Below are 19,009 nucleotides of genomic sequence, written 5' to 3' on the forward strand. Positions count from 1 at the left end.
CATGGTTCCTAATTTGGTTTTTGGAAGATACAAGGGCAGCATTGTAAAAATAAAATGGTTATCAGTGGGACCACTGTCCATTGGCTATCTTTCACCCTTCCTGATGAGAAAACAACACCTGTTCTATGGTCCAATACCAATCTGATCTGCATAGTCCTAAGGACAATAAGGAGACCTGCTGTCCATCCCTCCAATTTTGTGATGCTAGCAGTAGACATTAGGCTTTGAAGACTTCTAAAGATCCATCCATCCAGGTCAACAAGCGGCATAGCAAACGTCCAGCTGAAAGCAGTAGATGTTGTGTGAGGGAGTAATAGATGGGATTACTTGATGGCCTTACTTGATGTTTCCTAACACTTCACTGTTTTATTTGGAAGCTGGCCCTGGAGTTGACGTTCTCCTTAAGAACCAAATTAATCGGAATAGAGCTGGAAGGGACCTTGGAGGTCTTCTAGTCCAGCCCCCTGCTCAAGGAGACCCTATACTATTTCAGACAAATGGTTGTCCAGTCTCTTCTTAAAAACCTCCAGTGATGAAGCACCCACAACTTCTGAAGGCAAAGCCGTTCCACTGATTAACTGTCCTCACTGTTGGGAAGTTTCTCCATAATTCTAGGTTGCCTCTCTCCTTGATTAGTTTCCATCCATTGTTGCTAACAATTAAAACAACTATATTTATAGCTATAAAGGAAATTACAAACATAGGACTTTTGCTTAACATTAATATTATTTTAAGTAGTTATGGCAGTCGCCAGATAATAAACAACCTTGACGTGGCCCTATTTTGGCAGGAAAGGAGTTAGGTCCTTTGATAAGACCCACATTAATGTGGTGTCCTGCATGAGATAAACGGGGGAGGGGGAAATGCATGGAAATACAACAACTGATTCATGGCAGGTAAGAAGCAAGGACAACAGGATCATGCAAAGTTTCTGTACTTTGTTGCCACTGGGAAGATGATTTGGTCTACTAGACTTGGTGATTCACTCTTGAGCCATTTATAAATCAATTCCTTTTAGATGTTGGGTGGATCTGCCAACAATACAGCTCCATGTGTATTGATATGGAAGTAAGTTCTACTGCTTTCATTGGAACTTACTTCCAGGTAAATAAATTCAGGGTTATATATACAGCTTTGAATAGGGAAGTATCTGCCTTAGCCAAGTCTTCTGTCTTAAGAAAAGTCTGCAGGTTGAATCAGGATGACTAAGGTCAGACTTCAAATCCCAGTAATTGAAGCTGGGCAGGATATAGATTGTGAGTTTACAGCCTGGGAACAATTCGTCCTGACAGTGAATCTGCAAAGCATCCTAATGGTTTTTCTTCCAAGAAAGGGCAACGATCTTAAATCCATACAAAGGCACTTGTGGAAGTGGCAACAACTCAACTAAGCCTTCACTCTAATAGATAGACAGAGGAAATCTTTTCCCACTGAGAAATCAAGCCCTCCACACTTTCCATTTAGGGTATTATCCTTTTTAAAAAATGAGGGAATATTAAATTACATCAGTAAAGGAACAGGTCTGTTATTAATGCATTAAAGTGTGCCCAGGACCAAAGGGGAGAAAAGAGGAATAAAAGCAAGGTTAAAAAGATTTTAAAAGCTTGTTTTTTAAAGCCACACCTTGTCTATGCCATGCTTAACAAACTTAAGAGCAGCAGATGTTTTATCATGCACACGTGCTTCTGTTCAGACCCTGGTGGGGAAATTGCATTTCTTAAAGCAGAGGTTCTCAAGCCCTAGTCCATGGACTGGCACCAGTCCAGGGCAGGCCAGTAACTGGGCCCCACAAACCAGCGAAGCTCCATCCGCCATATGCTGGTAGCACATGAGACCACACCTCTTCTGGTCCACAAAAAAAACTCTGTCCATGTAACCAGTCCCTTGGTGCCCAAAGGTTGGGGGCCTCTGGTTTAAATGGCTTTTCTCAACTGCTTTGCAACTGGAAGGGCAGACACTTCCAAATGGATTGAGAGTGGGTCATTGGTTGGAATTATGACATTTAAAAAAATAAATAGGCCAGATTTCAGAGAGGTGGGCCAAACATGACTCTGAAATCACTTAACGCTATAGAATCCATTAGATCAGATCCACTCCCAGCCTTTGCAGCTGGGCGGATTGGCAAGGAGGCAGGGTGGAGAGAGAGGGTGTTTTTGTGAGCATGTGCCACTTTCGTAAATGCAGCTTCGTGCTTCTGCAGCCCGGTTTCAAACAGGCTAAGGCCTGGCACTGGGCTGCGGTCTGTGGGTTGGAAGACCCCTGAATTAGATTACACTGCTGAAGTGGGAAGGGTCAATTACTAAATCCTAACTATCTGTGGAGATTCTCAGTCATCCAGGTCATGGTTGTCCCAGCAGTGCTTTTTCAAGAGGCAACTGGACTGCCTGCATTTCGCTTCTCATCCAAGAAGCTTCTTCCGCTTGAAACGAAGCTTCTCATCCAAGAAGCTTCTTGAGAGCTGAAGAAGCTTCTTGGATGAGAAGCAAAAAGCCTTCAGAGAAAAAAACCGAAAATCCAGTTGCCTCTTGAAAAAAAAAGTACCCTTGGATTAAATCCTAACTGATTTCTTGCTAGTTTTTGGAAAATTTGTTTCTGAAAAGTGAGGGGGGGGAGGAGAAGAGATGCTAAGACGTCAAATAACATTTTTCATACCTAAAACAGGTATGAAAAAAAAGAGTACCCTCAAAATAACATTTAAAAACACCCCCACCCCCTTGTCAAACACCACATCTTTGCCCTCCAGTGGTCTCTCTCATAAAATGCAGCAGAAAACTGCAGCCATTCTCCAAAAATGGCCGAAGCCAACTGGCTTCAAGGAAGTGCATACACTTTCTGCAAATTGAAAAACAACAACTTTGTGCCTTCTACCGTAGATAAGTTGGGATTACAATTCCCATCACTCCCAGCCAGAGCAGCAGGAGAAGGAGCATGGGTATAAGCATAAAAATAAGGTGCACCAAGAATGCCATTCCAAGAACCCATAAAGAGATAAGATCTTGGAAGCCCAGAAAAGTTTAGTGTTTAGACAAGGATGTGAAGTAACTTGCCTCCATATCCCAGTCAGATGTGAAGTTGTTACATTCTAAGATCAGGAGTCTCCAGGCTTGTGGACTAAGATTTGTGGACTTCAACTCCGATGCTGGCTGGGGAATTCTGGGAGTTGAAGTCCACAAGTCTTAAAGTTGCCAAGTCTGGAGGCCCCTGTTCTATGAGGTTGGTTGTGTGCTGGATTCACACACCATACTGAAGCAGTTGTGAAACCAATCATACTGGCTCTGACACCAGATCCTGGTTAAAATAAAACCCTGGCTTGGCACACAACGCAAGAAATCAGCTACCAGGTCATGGTTTGGTCCAATTCTCTTGAGGTTGGCGAAAGACATTTACATAAGAGCTCCAAATTTCTTGGAAGGAAGGATGAGAATAAACATGCCAGTAAATAAAAAGAGCAGCACGCTAATGTCACAGCAAGGATTCATGGCTGGTGAGCCACAGATTGCAAACAATAGCTAAGCGATCCTGGGACAGAACCAAAATAGATAAAAGAGCCAGATTCTTTTTCTTCCCCAGTCTCTTGAACCAAACAGCTTGTTGCTCCTACACGCTGCCGATTCAGAGCTGCCAATTCCTTCTGACAGGCACAAACACGCTGGCTGTCTTTTGGTGAGCAACTGTATGGTGCCTTTTTAACCAATAAAGTTAATGGAAGCTGCTTTTCCTAATTATCCCATAAAGCAGGGCTGTCAAGGCCCGTGGGCTGGATCCGGCCCATAGGATGCTTAAATCTGGCCTGTGTGGCTGGCCTGGAAACATCAAAGGACAGGCCCATGGTGCCTCTGCCGGCCAAAACGGGCTGCCCGGGGCGTGCAGCTCCCGCATGGCCTGTTTTCGCCCCCCCGGCCTCCAGCAGACCCTTAACAGATAACAGATAATCAGAGTTGGAAGGGACCTTATAGGTCATCTAGTCCAATCCCCCGCCCAAGCGGGAGACCCTACACCATTTCTGACAGATGGCAGTCCAATCTCTTCTTGAAGGTCTCAAGTGATGGCGCTCCCACAATTTCTGAGGGCAACTTCTGTTCCATTGGTTGATTGTTCTCCCTGTCAGAAAATTTCTCCTTATTTCTAGGTTGAATCTCTCCTTGATCAGTTTCCATCCATTATTCCTTGTCTGGCCTTCGGGTGCTTTAGAAAATAGCTTGACCCCTTCCTCCTGTCTGTGGCAGCCCCTCAAATAATGGAAGACTGCTATCCTGTCTCCCCTGGTCCTGCTCTTCACTAGACTAGCCATGCCCGGTTCCTGTAAATGTTCTTCATATGTTTTAGTCTCCAGTCCCCTCATCATCTTGGTTGCTCTTCTCTGCACTTTTTCTAGAGTCTTAACATCTTTTTTATAATGTGGTGACCAAAACTGGATGCAGTACTCTAGGTGTGGTCTTACTAAGGCTTTATAGAGTGGTATTAGTACCTCACTTGATCTCAATTGTATCCCTCTGTTAATGCAACTTAGGATTGCATTAGCTTTTTTGGCTGCTGCTGCACAATGTTGGCTCATATTTAGCTGGTGGCCCACTAAGACTCTAAGATCCCTCTCACGGTTACTGCTATTGAGCCTGGTTTCACCCAGTCTATATGGGTACTTTAGTTTTTTCTTGCCTAAGTGTAGGACTTTACTTTTCTCTACACTGAATTTCATTTTGTTAGATACGGCCCAGTGTTCTAGTCTGTCAAGATCCATATGAATATTGAGCCTGTCTTCTTGGGTGTTATAGCTATTCCTGCCAGCAGCACTCTGTTGACCAAAAATGGGTCGGGAGGCCGAGAATGAGGTGTGTGGGAGCTTCACAAGGCCCCTTTTTGGGCTGGCAAAGTGCTGGAGGCTGTGGAGGCTGAAAATGGGCCATGCAAGCGCTGCACACTGCTCCTCCCTGCAACCCATTTTGGCCAACAGAAGCACCGAGTCGTTTTTGGCCAGGAGAGTGCTACTGGAGGCCGGGGAGCCTGAAAACAAGACGGGGGGGGGGGGGGGGCGCTCACGAGGCCTCCACATGGCCTGTTTTTGGCTGGCAGTGTGCTGCAGGAGGCCGTGGAGGCCAAAAACGGGCCGTGCGGGAGGCACACACGCCCTCCCCCTGCAACCTGTTTTGGCCGGCAGAGGCACTGGGTCATTTTTGGCCGGCAAAGTGCTGCAGTCCCATCTTGCTCCCTGCCCCCCCCCTCCCCCGCCAGCCAGTGGAGAACTACAATGCGAATCGGCCCCTCTAAGAAATCCAGTTTGACACCCCCACCCACCCACCCCCCGCCATAAAGAAACAGGGAGGAATGCCAATTGCACCCTATCTTAAGAGGGGCCACAAATCTATTGTCTTCATTGCTCTGAACAGGATGTGAGGAAGCGTGGGATGCTAGGCGACATGCAAAGAGGGGTAAGCACTCTGCAACTGTCAAAATGCTGTGTCAAACCGCAAGACAAGATCACCACACACACATGCAACATGAATAAGAATAATAAGAATATAAAAAAACACCCTGTCTCAATAGGCAATGCAGATACCCCCGCAGCCCTCTTAAGCGCAGACCTGTTCTTTGGGAAGCAGCCAACTCACTGGTCGCAGTCTCTGTACCTGTTGGTCCAGGAGGCAACGCATACGACGGCAGAGAAGACGGTGGAGCTCCTGGCCGGCCATGCTGGAAGGAGGCAGGGGGAGGAGGAAGAGAAGGGCTTGGATTCAAGCTGGTTGGAGAGGCCTGCGGCTGGGAGGAGTATAAGGGGGGAGGCATGGCACCGGCAGGGTTAGAGGGCATGTAAGGGGGGTTAGAGGTAGGGTAAGCGGTCGAAGTAGGAGGAGCAAGAGGAGGCTGTTGCGGCTGATAGTGTGACGGTCGAAAAGAATACGGTTGGGATGGCTGACAAGCTACATTGGAGAAGGAAAAAAAAACAATGTTAGTAAGAAAAACTCGCTAGCTACTATTTGCAATTCTTTAAGATGATAGGTAGTCTTCGGCTTGCACCCTTTGGCCTAGTCCACCATTTGCAGTCATAACGCCACCGGAAAAAGTGATTTATAAATACAGGTAGTCCTCGACTTACGATCACAATTCAGCCCCAAATTGGTGTCGTTAAGTGAGAAATTTAAGTGCATTTTGCCCCATTTTATGACTTTTCTCACATTTGTCAAGCAAATCACTTCTTCTTCTTCTTCCTAGCATATTCCCACAGTTGCGGGGTCTGCTTTTTGGATCACTGAACACCACTTTGCATGGTCAGCCGCGTCTTGAGGGCACTGGCCCGCCGATTGTGTATCTTTGCTGATGGTGTCTGTGTTTTGAGCGCCTGTGAGGTCGCCAGCCATTGGCTTCTACTTGGTAAGCAATCTTGGCCATGGTGGAAGGTGCTGCTCTGTGGACACGTCCATCCCAGCGAAGCCTCATCTTTTCTGTAATTGGTGCCACACCAAAAGGATGTCGAATGGTGTCATTTGTGATGTGGTCGAGAAGGGAGATGCCTGGTATCCAACGGAGCCTTCGCATTTCCATGGCATGGAAAGAGCTTTCGGTCCCTGTTGTTGCTGCCCAGCATTAAGTGCAACAGGGTGGATGGTTGTCTTGTAAATCTTAGATTTAAGACAGGCTGACATTCGTCTGTCCCTTAGCACACTGGTGAGTTAACAGATAATCAGACTTGGAAGGGACCTTATAGGTCATCTCGTCCAACCCCCCACCCAAGGGAGACCTTACACCATTTCTGACAAATGGCAGTCCAATCTCTTCTTGAAAGTCTCAAGTGATGGTGCTCCCACAACTTCCGAGGGTAACTTCTGTTCCATGGGTTGATTGTTCTGTCAGAAAGTTTCTCCTTATTTCCAGGTTAAATCTCTCCTTGTTCAGTTTCCATCCACTATTCCTTGTCTGGCCTACAGGTGCTTTGGAGAATAGCTTGACCCCTTCCTCTCTGTGGCAGCCCCTCAAATATTGGAAGACCGCTATCATGTCTCCCCTGGTCCTTCTCTTTACTAGACTAGCCAAGCCCAGTTCCTGCAACCGTTCATTGTATGTTTTAGCCTCCAGTCCCATCATCATCCTGGTTGCTCTTCTCTATACTTTTTCTAGAGTCTCAACATCCTTTTTATAATGTGGTGACCAAAACTGGATGCAGTACTCTAGGTGTGGCTCTCACCAATGCCCCAGCCAGGCTGCATTCACCCTTGCTCACCCCTGCTAAGCGAATCACTGCCGTTCTTAAGTTAGTAACATGGCTGTTAAGTGAACCTGGGCTTCCCCGTTGACTTTGCTCATCAGAAAAAGGGGATCACGTCACCCCAGGACACTGCAACCGTCATAAATACGAGTCAGATGCCAAGCGTCCAAATGTAAATCACGTGATCACAGGGATGATACACCGGTCATAAGTGTGAAAGATGGTCATAACTCACTTTTTTCCACGCTGTTCTAACTTCAAATGGTCCCTAAATGAATTGTTGTAAGTCGAGGACTGCCTGTATCTGCAATTCTTTCAGATGACAGGTAATCTTCGACTTGCCTGGTGACCAGTTGAAGTGACAAGGGCGCTGAAAAAAGTGACCTATCAGTAGTGACTTTCACAGTACTGTTGCGGTATCCATGGTCACGTGATCAAAATCCGGCGTCATGCCCACTGAGTATCTGCAGAGGAGGACTATGAGCCGGAACCCACAGAGATCAAGGAGGGCAGCTTCGCTGGCTTTGGAGGAATGTGGGGAGGAGCAGGCCAAGGCAGCCCAGGGCCCCTCAGGATTGGAATGGCTTGTTAGCAGGGAGGAATGGAGGCAGGACGACCGAAAGAGGGCAAGCAGTGGACATGAGGAGCGACGGAGCTCAGGCGATGAACAAGGACCGCCCCCTCCTGATCCCCGAGCATGGAGAGTGGAGAGAAGGCAGGAACAGCGCAGGCTGACCCAACAACTTGGGAGGAGAGATTTAAGGGGATGCTGTGGGGAGGCAGCGTTTCTCGGGTACAAACGCTGAATTAGTGGAGTTTTGTGTGCCAGTACAGACATTTGGAGTTTGCAGGACTGCCTGCTTCTTCCTTCCTCTGTCTCCAGCCCTCTCCCTCTGTGTGTGTGTGTGTGTGTGCGCGCACGCACGCACACACACACATGTGCGCTTTGCTCTGGGACTTGTCCAGAACGTGGGAGCATTTGAGGAGAAATGTGGAGCATTAAAGGGGAGTTTGAATTCCCAGCTAGCTGTGTGACCTTTATGCCTTGTCTCAGGTCATCCCATCCGGGCACTTGGCAACTGGCATGTACTTATGACTGTTGCACTGTCCCAGGGTCATGTGATCAGCATTTGTAACCTTCCCAGCTGTCTTCCGACAGGCCAAATCAATGGGGGGGAAAGCCAGATTTACTCCTTTAACAACTATGGCAAAAAGGTTATAAAATGAAGCATAACTCACTTAACAACTGCCTTGCTTAGCAACAGAAATTTTGAGGTCCATTGTGGTCGTAAGTCGAGGGCGACCTGTAGAGACCTCTGGACAAGTTTATGTTTTAATGGTGAAAAACCACCAGAAGGAAGTTTTTTAGAACGAATTAAAACATCCACATACAAACAAGGCAGAACTTACTTTTCAATTTAGAAAAAGATATTAATCATCCAAGTGCCGTTTTTTTGCCCCCCTTTGAAATGCGATAATGAAAGCTGGAAGTACAATCAGTCAGCCTAAAAGCACAAAGTATTTTGCCCAGAATAGAAATTGCTAGGCTGTGAAGAATTGTTATACTAGTTATTGATTAGGTTGAGGGGAAAGAGAGGAAAAAAGAAAAAAGGAAATCATATGAATTCTCACTAAACTGCACCCCTCTGACTGCAAAATCTATATTCATTTTTTTTAATGCCTCTAAGATGCCCTGGGAGAAATCAACCAACTAGAGCTACAAATAACCTCGTGCGATATATCCAAAACAGGAGAGGAGGAGAAATCTGGGCTGAATTCCAGCTCAGTCAGAGACCACAAAGGATGGGCCACCGGGGCAAGGCAGCATCTGCACTGTACATGGAGCTACCCTTGAAGAGTGTTCAGAAGCTGGCATAGAACGCAGCTGCCTAGTAATTTCCTGGTGCCCTTCGGGTGGCATTGCTGGCTGGGGAATTCTGGGAATTGGTCCGCACATCTTAAAAGTTGCCAGAGTTGAAAAAGGCTGAGTTACTTTATTGACAGGGAAGGCCACAGCAGAATATTTAGGTCTTTCACCATCTAAGCCAGGGGTGTCAAACTCGATTTCATTGAGGGGCACATCAGGGTTGTGTTTGACCTCAGAGGGCGGGGGGGGCATAGTGGGCGTGGGCAGCTCGATGTCACTCTTGTTGGGGGTAATTGTGGCGGCCAAGTGCTAAGGCAGGACTTCCCTGAGACCCGCCCTCACACTCATTATAGTCCCTCCCTCCCTTCCTTCCTTCCTTCCTTCCTTCCTTCCTTCCTTCCTTCCTTCCTTCCTTCCTTCCTTCCCTTCCCCCCTTTCTTCTTCTTTTTCCTTTCCTCTTTGTTTGCCTTTCTTTTTCTTTCCCCTCTTTCTTTAGGTTTCCTTCCTTGCCCTCTTCCCATCTTCCCTTCCTTTTCTTTGTCTTTCCTTTCCCTTTCTCCTTTCCTATCCCTTCTTACATGCTCAAATGCAAAAGGGGAAACACTTCTTTTGTTTTGTTTTTAGTTTGTTTTGCTAACCCTCTGCCAGAGAACATGGAGCTTGTGGGCACGCCCCCGCCCGGACCCCATTTTGGGCTGTGACAGCCGCCTGCAGCCCTCTGCCAGTGAAAACCGAGCTTTGGGGTGGCATGCATGGCTCCCCCAAGCTCTGTTTTCACTGGCAGAGGCATCACAGGCCAGTTCTTTGCTCTTATGTTGGATGTATATTTTGTGTATATTATATTGTAGATATTGCATTCTCTAATTGCAAATGGAGACGTGGGAACTCTATTTTTCTTATCTTCATTTTTAAGTGCTTTGGTTTCATTGTATTGCGAACAGTTGCTGGGGTGCATCCACAGTTTCGCTGTACTTGTACAATGACAATAAAGTTATTCTTCTTCTCCTTCTTCGTCAGATCTAAGCACCCTATGGGCCACATCTGGCCCACGGGTCTTGAGTTTGACACCCGTGGTCTAAGCGGTGCCCAAGAAACAGAATTGTTTTATCCCTAAAAGGGGCAATGCATTGTAAAACAGAAACAATTTATCCTTATTCACTTCTCTATTCCAGAGATAACACTTTTAAAGAATACCAATAGTAACATAGAAAAGACAAACGAGATGTTGGGAAAGCTCTCTTTTTAGAATAAATCAAGACCCATGACCTCCCTGTTCCTCCATTTTCTCGGAGAAGAGAAATGGCTAGCTTTCTTACACATGATACTAGAGTTATCTTAGATTACACTGGAGGTTGGCACCGGATAATGCTTTCTTTAGAGAGAGGGGTTAGCTTTGAGGAAAAACAAAAGCCTTCGATTATCCCATATTTGCCGAGTCATTTGAAGGAACCCAGCAACGCGAGGTCCAGAGAAGATGGTGGCTACTTACGTTGTGGGCATGGTTGTCTTGTGTACATATTGTAATCGGAGTGGGCAGGCTGATGCGGTGGCATGTGGGGGTTCATGTCCTTTTGCATAATAAACCCTGGAGGAGGTGGTGGGTTCTCTCTCTGGAGAAGAAATGGGAGAGGGGAGCGAGAAACAGAGAAGTTACGTCTTGGTGGCGTAGCCCAGCAGAAGACCTGTCACGGAAGCGAAATGTTCTGATCTCAGCTCCCACATCATTCCTTTCTACTATTGCATTACAACAAGGATTTTTGGATCTAAAGCATTCAGGTTGTGATTTACCAAGAAGCTTACGGTCTCCAGCAGCAACATTACTGAATGCATTTTGAATTGATTTACTGTGTTGGCCAGGGAGGGGGGAAATGGATCCGTTTCAAGACTTTTATAAACAGGGACCGTTTTATAAACGGGGACCCCGTTTCAAGCAATCGGGGGGGATTGGGAAAGGATGGCGAGATCATTCAGGATCTTCTGGGAAACAAATTTTTTAAAAAAAACCCGGGGATGGTTTCAAAGCCATCGATTATCTGACATTCAGCAAGTTATCTTAAAACAGAGCAATATTCGGGAGACACAAAGGATGGCGAAACCCAGGATAAGCTGAAAGTCTGAAACCGCTTCCCAGATTGGCCGAGAACGCATGGGGAATTATTAACAGGGTGCTTTTAAAAAGAAGGGGGAAAAGTGCCAAGGAACATGGCGTGAGGTCTACAGGAGGAGAGCAGATTCTGCTCAAAGAGGAATAATGAATGTTATACCTGTGTCTCAGAGGGAGAGGCTGCAGGAAAGCTGGGAAGGGCAGTGGGGTTTTTGTTACTCCAGGTAGTAACAGTAGGGGCAATTCTAACCTGAATTGAACAGAGAGATACCAATCATGGAAACATAAAAAAATAAAATAAAAATAAAAGGAAAGTGATAAAGCCAAAAACGTTTCAGACAGCCAGACTGCTCAGGAATGAGCACTAAGAAACTTTTCAAGTCATTTATAATAATTGGTGTCATCCATGCAAAGAAACAAGCAGCAAACAAGGAAACAAACGGAGGGACTGAATATACCTGCAAGCAGCTAGTATTTACCGGAACTGCCAACTCTTAAGAGTAAATATTCATGCCACAAATGCTAGAAGTTTATACTGTTTGCAGCTCATGCATTTTTCCTCCGCTGACAAAAGGTAAGCAGCAAAGCTAGAATTGTCATGCTGAATAACACACAAAGAGAATTAGACAGGAATGTCTTGCCAATGTAATAAAAAAATGTGAAACAGGTATCCTTCCATGCTTTCTTTGGAAAGCATCTTCTGTTGTGAGACTTTAATGCAGGGCCTAATACATAGTATTGTGATACATATATATATATATATAAGAAAAGGTACAGCAAAGCTTCATGCAAGACAGACTGTTTTATGTCCACTGCAGTTGCTGGACTGGGAATTTGGTATTAAGACATGGGACAGGTGAAAAAAGCTATATATGTTTGATTCAAGTTGCTAAATGAGGTTAGATAATTAAAACAGGCAAAGGGGAAACATATGGGTGCAACTTAAGACCAAGTGGTTATGTTATGTTTGTTCTCCAGGACTAAAGACAAAACTCAAACCCATCCATTTTCAGAAACGAAGCACATTTCCCCTCTTCTGTCAGATGATATTTCCTACAGTGCTGTGGATGTTTCATATGCAGACTAGTGATGTAAAAATAGACATAACGGGACCACTGACAGAATGCAGAAGCCTTGTCAAAATCCAGCATTTAACTTGATTAAAATTGAGTCTTTCCCACCGGAGAGCATAGAATAACAGATTGGTAGGGGCCTTGGAAGTCATCTAGTCCAACCCTTTGATTCGGCAGGAAACCTTATGCCTGTCTGTCCAGTCTCTTCTTAAAAGCCTCCAGTGATGGAGTACCTACAACTTCTGAAGGCAAGCCATTCCAATGGTTCCATCTTGTGGTGGGAAGCACAAGAACACTACAACAAACTCTAAACGAGGCTTTGCACAGTTAAAGAAGAATAAAATCTAATCCCCTATCCCAGGGGTCCCCAACCACCGGTCCGCGGACTGGTACCGGTCCGCGGAACAACTCCTACCGGGCCGCGGCTTGCTGGGCGCCGCCATCTTTTTTTGATGAAAACGTGCTTCCGGTGAGCTTTTCCGGTAGAAAGCTCACCGGAAGCACGCGTTTCATCAAAAAGATGGCGGCAGCGCTCGTGAGCTTTTCCGGTAGAAAGCCATTTCTACCTGGAAAAGCTCACCGAGCTGGCGCTTATCGTTTTTGATGAAAGCGTGCTTCCGGTGAGGTCACCGGAAGCACGTTTTCATCAAAAAAAGATGGCGGCGCCCAGCTGATGCCGGTACCGGGCCGCGGCGCCCAGCTGATGCCGGTACCGGGCCGCGGCGTCAAAAAGGTTGGCCTATCTCACCCCGGGGTGGGGGTGGGTGGAATATCCTGACCTGTTTATCTGCCTGACACGGCCTCCACATTCTCCATCACTGCAACACCCATTCTAGGTTCCACCTCATAGAAAACATTAAGAGGAGCTTCTGGACATCAAAGGTTGCCCACCTTACCTTTATGGACATTTATTTTGCCAACCAAAGCAGTCCTTAGCAAAATAATATATTTTGAGTTACCCAGAATTTATTCTGTATGATTAAATGTTCAGATTGTCCCTTTCTTTGTCTTTCTCATATTCCAATAACCAGATGACTCCCATCAGTAATTAATTATATTCTGTTGGCTTTTGGTCTGCTATTAATTAAGAGACCACCTTTAAAAACTGATTGTTGGATTAATATGTAATTGTGGGGTCCTTAAGAGGGTTCTCTGAGCTTGGTGGTTTTCTTGCTGATGTTTCATTACCAAACTAGGTAACATCATCAGCGCAAACCCTACCTTCACTACCACTACCTAGTTTGGTAATGAAACGTCTGCAAGAAAATCACTAAGCAACAAAGTTCTCTTGGTTTAATCCTGAGCCACAAATATTCTCTTCAATCATTATTATAGGTTCTTCCTGCAGCCATAGGCTGATAGAACAAGGCTGGAACAAGGTTGGCTTTTCCTCTACATAGAGCTGCTGCAAACTCTGTTACATTTCATTTGCTTGCAAGAATCATAGCCTTCTGCAAGCTCTGAGTTTTTTGATTTCTTGATCAAAGGGTGCAACTCAATTAAGAAAGTCAATGGAGGAAGGGGACAGAGGGAAGGAACATGGATAATCAAGGGTGGGACGCTTCCTCACAGGCAAAAGAATGCAAAAGAATAACAGAGTTGGAAGGGACCTTAGAGATCCCTTCTTCTTCCAACCCTCTGCTTAAGAAGGAAACCGTATGCCATTTCAAACCAATAGTCTGAAATGTCTCTCCTTGAAAACCTCCAGCGTTGAAGCACCCACAACTTCTGGAGTTGTGGGTTCCACTGAGTAATGATTCTAATTGTCAGAAAATTTCTCCTTAGTTTTAGTTTTAAGAAAGACTAAGGGACTTTATATGGAAGCAGGTTGAGATAATCAGATAATGTTAAAGTACACATGGAGGCAAAACTGTTTTCTTTTTATTTGAGGGGATTTTAAGAAGTAAAATAGGACCTTTAAGTCTTGGTAAGGGGTCAGCCAGATAGCACCTTTAACAGCTCCACCACTCACTATCTGGACCCCAACAGAGACTGGGGTCAAACTGCTGTTCCAAATGGATGTAGGACGCTGGATAGGGCTTCTGTCTTATGCCCACATCAATGCCTGGATGTGAACGAGGAAGGAGAATGAGGATGTTTCTCAGGAATCAATACCACAACCAAGCCCAATTTATCAGGGGGGAAAGGAATCAATAGGAAATACTGTAGCTTTCGTTCTACATGCCCATAAAATAGCTTCATAAACAGCTCACAGAAAGAAACCTATTGGAATGTAGATCGACAATAAACCCACAAGAACATTCATGCTGGTGGGTTTGTGTCCTGAAAGAAATGAACCATCCTCTTTTTGGTTTATGAGCCTTTTTTTTTTGGTTGGGTGCCACAGAGAGATTATTTATAGCAATGGTCCCAAACCTTTCAGGTTGGGGCGGGCGGGGGAAGGGCAGGGAGAGGAGAGGGGGAGAGAGGGGGTGGTTTCTGACACACACACGTGGGCCACTTGCACAACGCAGCTTCATCCGCTTGCGCAGTCACCCTCTGCTTGCACAACCTGGTTCCCAACAGGCCCGCGGCCTGGTACCAGGCTGTGGACTGGGTGGTGATGGTTGGGGATCCCGATTTACAGGTCTGTGTAATATTCGTTGACTTCAGTCTGTTGTCAGGGGATAATGGGAACTGCATTCCATCCAGAACAAAGGTATCCGTTCTTGACAACTTTAAGACTTGTGGACTTCATCTCCCAGAATTCCTCAGGCAGCCATGGCTGGCTGAGGAATTCTGGGAGTTGGAAGTCCATAAGTCGATGGAGATTCTCAGTCCTCCAGGTCATGGTTGTCCCAAAGGTGCTTTTCCAGGAGGCAACCGGTTGATCGTTTTTTTCTTTGAAGACATTTTAGTTCTCATCCAAGAAGCTTCTTCAGCTCTAACTGGATGGTGGGGAATGGAAGGATTTATATTCCTTGCAGATAGCTGGTCATTTGCATCCTTTTAGAGTTGTTGAGACCACCTGGACGGAGCTCTCGCCTCACAATCAGGAGGCTGTGAGTTTGATCCTGGGTAGAGGCAGAGAGTTCTCTCTCTGGGCACACTGAGAATCTATCTGCTGAACAACACTCGGCACTGGCGACGGAGAAGGGCATCCGGCCATTAAACACTCTATTAGCTCCATTCAGTTGCCCAGCATGCCACCCTTCAAGGGATTATGAGGTCATTAAAAGATGATGATGATTGAGGCCACCTGGAGGTTCAGGGTCATCTGAGTACTGAAAATGGGTGTGGAGCCTTCTTGGAACTGATGAAAGGACTGTGTTATAGACTGGAGATAAATGATAGATGATCCAGCCGACAACACAGTTCCAAGAAGGCTCCACATCCATTTGCACCACTCAGGATGAAGTCCATAAGTCGATGGAGGGATGACCCAGATAAACCTCCAGGTGTCTGCAAGGAGTATAAATCCTTCCATTCCCCAACATCCAGCCAGAGCTGAAGAAGCTTCTTGGATGAGAAGCAAACCATCTTCAAAGAAAAACCAGACAGTTCAGTTGCCTCTTGAAAAAAACACCTTTGGGACAAGTCCACAAGTCTTAAAGTTGCCATGGTTGGAGGCCTCTGATCTAGAAAGTCTCCAGGGAAAAAAAGTTGAGCCAAGTGACCTGCTATAACATTTTGGGGGCAAGGTGTCTACTAGAAATGACGACTGACTAAGCTTTATTAAAACTCAAGATCCAGAGGGGAAATTAAAAGCAAGAAACGGAGAAGGAAGAGTTCTTGCAGACGTTAGCTGGGGGCAAAATACAACCAGCATTCCCAAGAGCCTTTCAAATTAGAAAAACCTTGACTAGCTACTGCACGAAACCTCCAGCAGCTTAACTAGGCAAGATTTCCAAAAAATATCTCTGGAACGAGAGGACAAGGAACCTCTTCCCAAAATGAAAGTAGAATAACAAGCTCTTCCTCAAAGAGTTTTCAAGGCACGCTTCTGGGTAATTTTGAGCAGAACGTCATGCAGAAACACTAAAATGCTGTCCCCACCGACGTAAGGGCGGTAGCTGAAAGAGCCTTTTACCTGCTGATAATACTGCGGAGTTGGGTTTTGCGGCATCTGACCAGCAGCAGGGCCACTCCTCCCCTTGGCTGCTGGTTGCCTCTCGTAGGGTGCTGGGGGTGCCTCTGAGCCCCTGGGAAGCTCCCCCTGCGCTTTGCAGATCCTGTCCCGTAGCACCACGATGTTGGGCTGGCAAAGGAGAAAAGACCCTGTTAAGTACGTTCACAGGACTAGATCCATCAAGAGGACGAGGAGTTTATGTTGTCAACAAAAGCCACAGAAAGCAATGGACTCGTAGCAACCAGTTTGGAGATGACTGACTGAACTTGTCTTCTCTCCGGCTACCTTCAATCGTGTAGGCCAGAGCTGTCAAACTAGATTTCATTGTGGGCCCCATCAAGGGTTGTGTTTGATATCCAGGGGCCCAGGGTGTCACGTGTGGCCAGCTTGTGTCGAGGGGGCACTTGTGGTGGCCCGAACGCTCTGCCAATGAAAATGGGCTCCTGAGCTCCGTTTTCAGCTGGGATGATATCCCGCAACCCTCTGCCAGCAAAAACGGAGCCCTCCTGAGCTGCGTTTTTGCTGGCAGAGGCACCGCGGGCCGGTTCTTCACTGTTTCCAGGTCGGCCCTGCGGGCCAGATCTAAGCACCCCGCAGGCCGGATTTGGCCCTCAGGCCTTGAGTTTGACACCCGTGGTGTAGGCTAATCTAGTACAGGTGGAACTTGGCTTACAACAGTTCATATAGTCCCCGTTCAAAGTTACAACGGCGCTGAAAAGTGCAACTTACGATCTATTTTCACTGTTACTGCATCATCCCCTAAGTCAGGTAACTGACTCATATTTATGAGGGCTGCAATGTCTTGGGATCATGTGATTCCCTTTTGCGACCTTTCCCACAAGCAAAGTCAATGGGGGAGCCAGATTTACTTAACAACCATGTTACTAATTGAACTGCAGTGACTCACTGAACAACGGGTGGCAAGAAAGGTCGTAAAATGGGGCATAATTCACTTAGCAACTGTCTGACCTAGCAACAGAAATTTTGGACTCAACTGTGGTCGTAAGTAGAGGACCACCTGTAAAAGGCAAAAGAAGAAAACGTAGATAGACACAGTGAAGTCCGTTTACCTGGTTGGTATTAGCCGGAAGGAAAGCTAACGCTGCAGCGATGCTGCCTTGAGAAGCCAAAAGGTTGGCATACTGGCTCATCTTTTCTGCCAGAAGGACCCCGACAGCGTTGGCATCCATCACCTGGGTCTGTTGGACAGCTTTACGCAGAATGACCACTTTTTCAATGAGATCCTGGGAGCGCGAAATGCAAGGAGAACAACAAATAAAGGAGACCAAGCTTGAAACAGACTGATATGATTGACTCTTCAAGTAGAACTGACTTCAATCAGAATAGAGCTGGAAGGGACCTTGGAGGTCTTCTAGTCCAACCCCCTGCTCAAGCAGGAGCCCCTACACCTGGGGTCCCTAACCAGTGGGCCATGGCCCACTATACCAGGCTGTGGCCTCTTGACCACTAGGCTGTGTGAGTGGCAGTCCCCTCACACTAGCGTCACCGCGAGGATTGTGAGGGCACTCACAGCCCCATTTTTGTTGCGTGGGCACTCGCGGGCCTGCTCGCGCACACGCTGGTGTAAAGTGTAGACACGCTCGTGCAAAGGCACCTGCCCCTCCCCCTTGGCCTGCCAAACCAGAAAGGTCTGGGAACTCTGGATTATACGGTGCATCTTTCAATGACTGAGACCCAAAGGGAATCGAAAATAATAGGGCCTCACCTGAAGAGACAGTGGATTGTTTCCATCCTGGGCTTTAGTCCAACAGGAAACTAACTTCTCCACATTTCCGGCACAAATGAAGCACAGGCAAGCCTGCGTTTGCAAAACGCTGTCCCCTTCGTTTTCAAGTCTCGAGCCCAACAAATCTAGTTAGGGAGATGAACAAAATAGGCATGGGAACCAACACGACCACAGAATAATATTTCCCAAGTATCAGAAAGTGCTGGAGGCTCAGGCACACCTTCTCCCCCACTGCCCTGTCTTCATTTCCTGGTGCTGCATGTGTGCACGTATGCGCGTACGATGTACGTATGTATTTGGATTTATGCGCTTCCCATCTCATCCGGAGGCGACTCTGAGCAGCTTGCAAATATTAAAAAGATAAAACACTAATAAGAATAATCAGTTATGCTGACGATTTATCATTCAAAGATTAAAATGGGGGCAAGGGAAAAAGGAGCATGAATGCCACGGGTGTGTGTGTGTGTGTGTGTTTCTCTCAACAAATATCCTCTAAACCAGGGGTGTCCAACCTTGGCAACTTTAAGACTTGTGGACTTCAACTCCCAGAAAAGCTGGCTGAGGAATTCTGGGAGTTGAAGTCCACAAGTCTTAAAGTTGCCAAGGTTGGACACCCTGCTCTAAACCAATCCTGCATGTATGCAGCCCCAGGTATTTCTTAGAAAGTCAACAAATTCACACACACACACACACACACACACACAAAAGATGTGCTGCTATATGTCTGTCAGCTCCAGTGCTCTGCTAGCCACCAGAGAGCTAACCGGTGTGCCAGATATTCCTTTGCAGCCCACAATCCTGTTTAATTTATCAATTTGGCCATTTCTCCTATCGAAGTCAGGCAGGCCTGCTCTGAAGATGGTATAAGACGGCATAGCTGATACCAGCGAACAGAAGAAAGACCGAACATGCAAAATAGAAGACAGAAGGAGGGAGGGATGAGGGTTAGCA

General features: G+C 46.4%; 1 protein-coding gene across 29 annotated transcripts in view; it reads right to left on the reverse strand.

The window, feature by feature from the left end:
* SEC31A (SEC31 homolog A, COPII component) overlaps positions 1 to 19,009 on the reverse strand; it is a 68,636-nt gene that overhangs the window by 12,703 nt on the left and 36,924 nt on the right. For 7 of the 29 annotated variants that reach the window (XM_087962781.1, XM_087962779.1, XM_087962773.1 and 4 more), the window contains 5 exons: positions 18,038 to 18,183; positions 17,382 to 17,555; positions 16,273 to 16,440; positions 10,555 to 10,675; positions 5,625 to 5,915 (listed from right to left, as the gene is read on the reverse strand). In XM_087962781.1, the coding sequence (XP_087818907.1) occupies positions 5,625 to 5,915; positions 10,555 to 10,675; positions 16,273 to 16,440; positions 17,382 to 17,555; positions 18,038 to 18,183 (900 nt within the window). Of the gene's footprint in view, positions 1 to 5,579; positions 5,916 to 10,554; positions 10,676 to 11,329; positions 11,420 to 16,272; positions 16,441 to 17,381; positions 17,556 to 18,037; positions 18,184 to 19,009 lie in introns of all 29 variants that reach the window. The other 22 variants (XM_087962775.1, XM_087962771.1, XM_087962767.1 and 19 more) reach the window with 5 other exon arrangements.

Source organism: Notechis scutatus, chromosome 4, assembly GCF_049901735.1.
Source record: "Notechis scutatus isolate UNSWTSFEM ecotype Mainland chromosome 4, rNotScu1.2, whole genome shotgun sequence".
NCBI lineage: Eukaryota > Metazoa > Chordata > Lepidosauria > Squamata > Elapidae > Notechis > Notechis scutatus.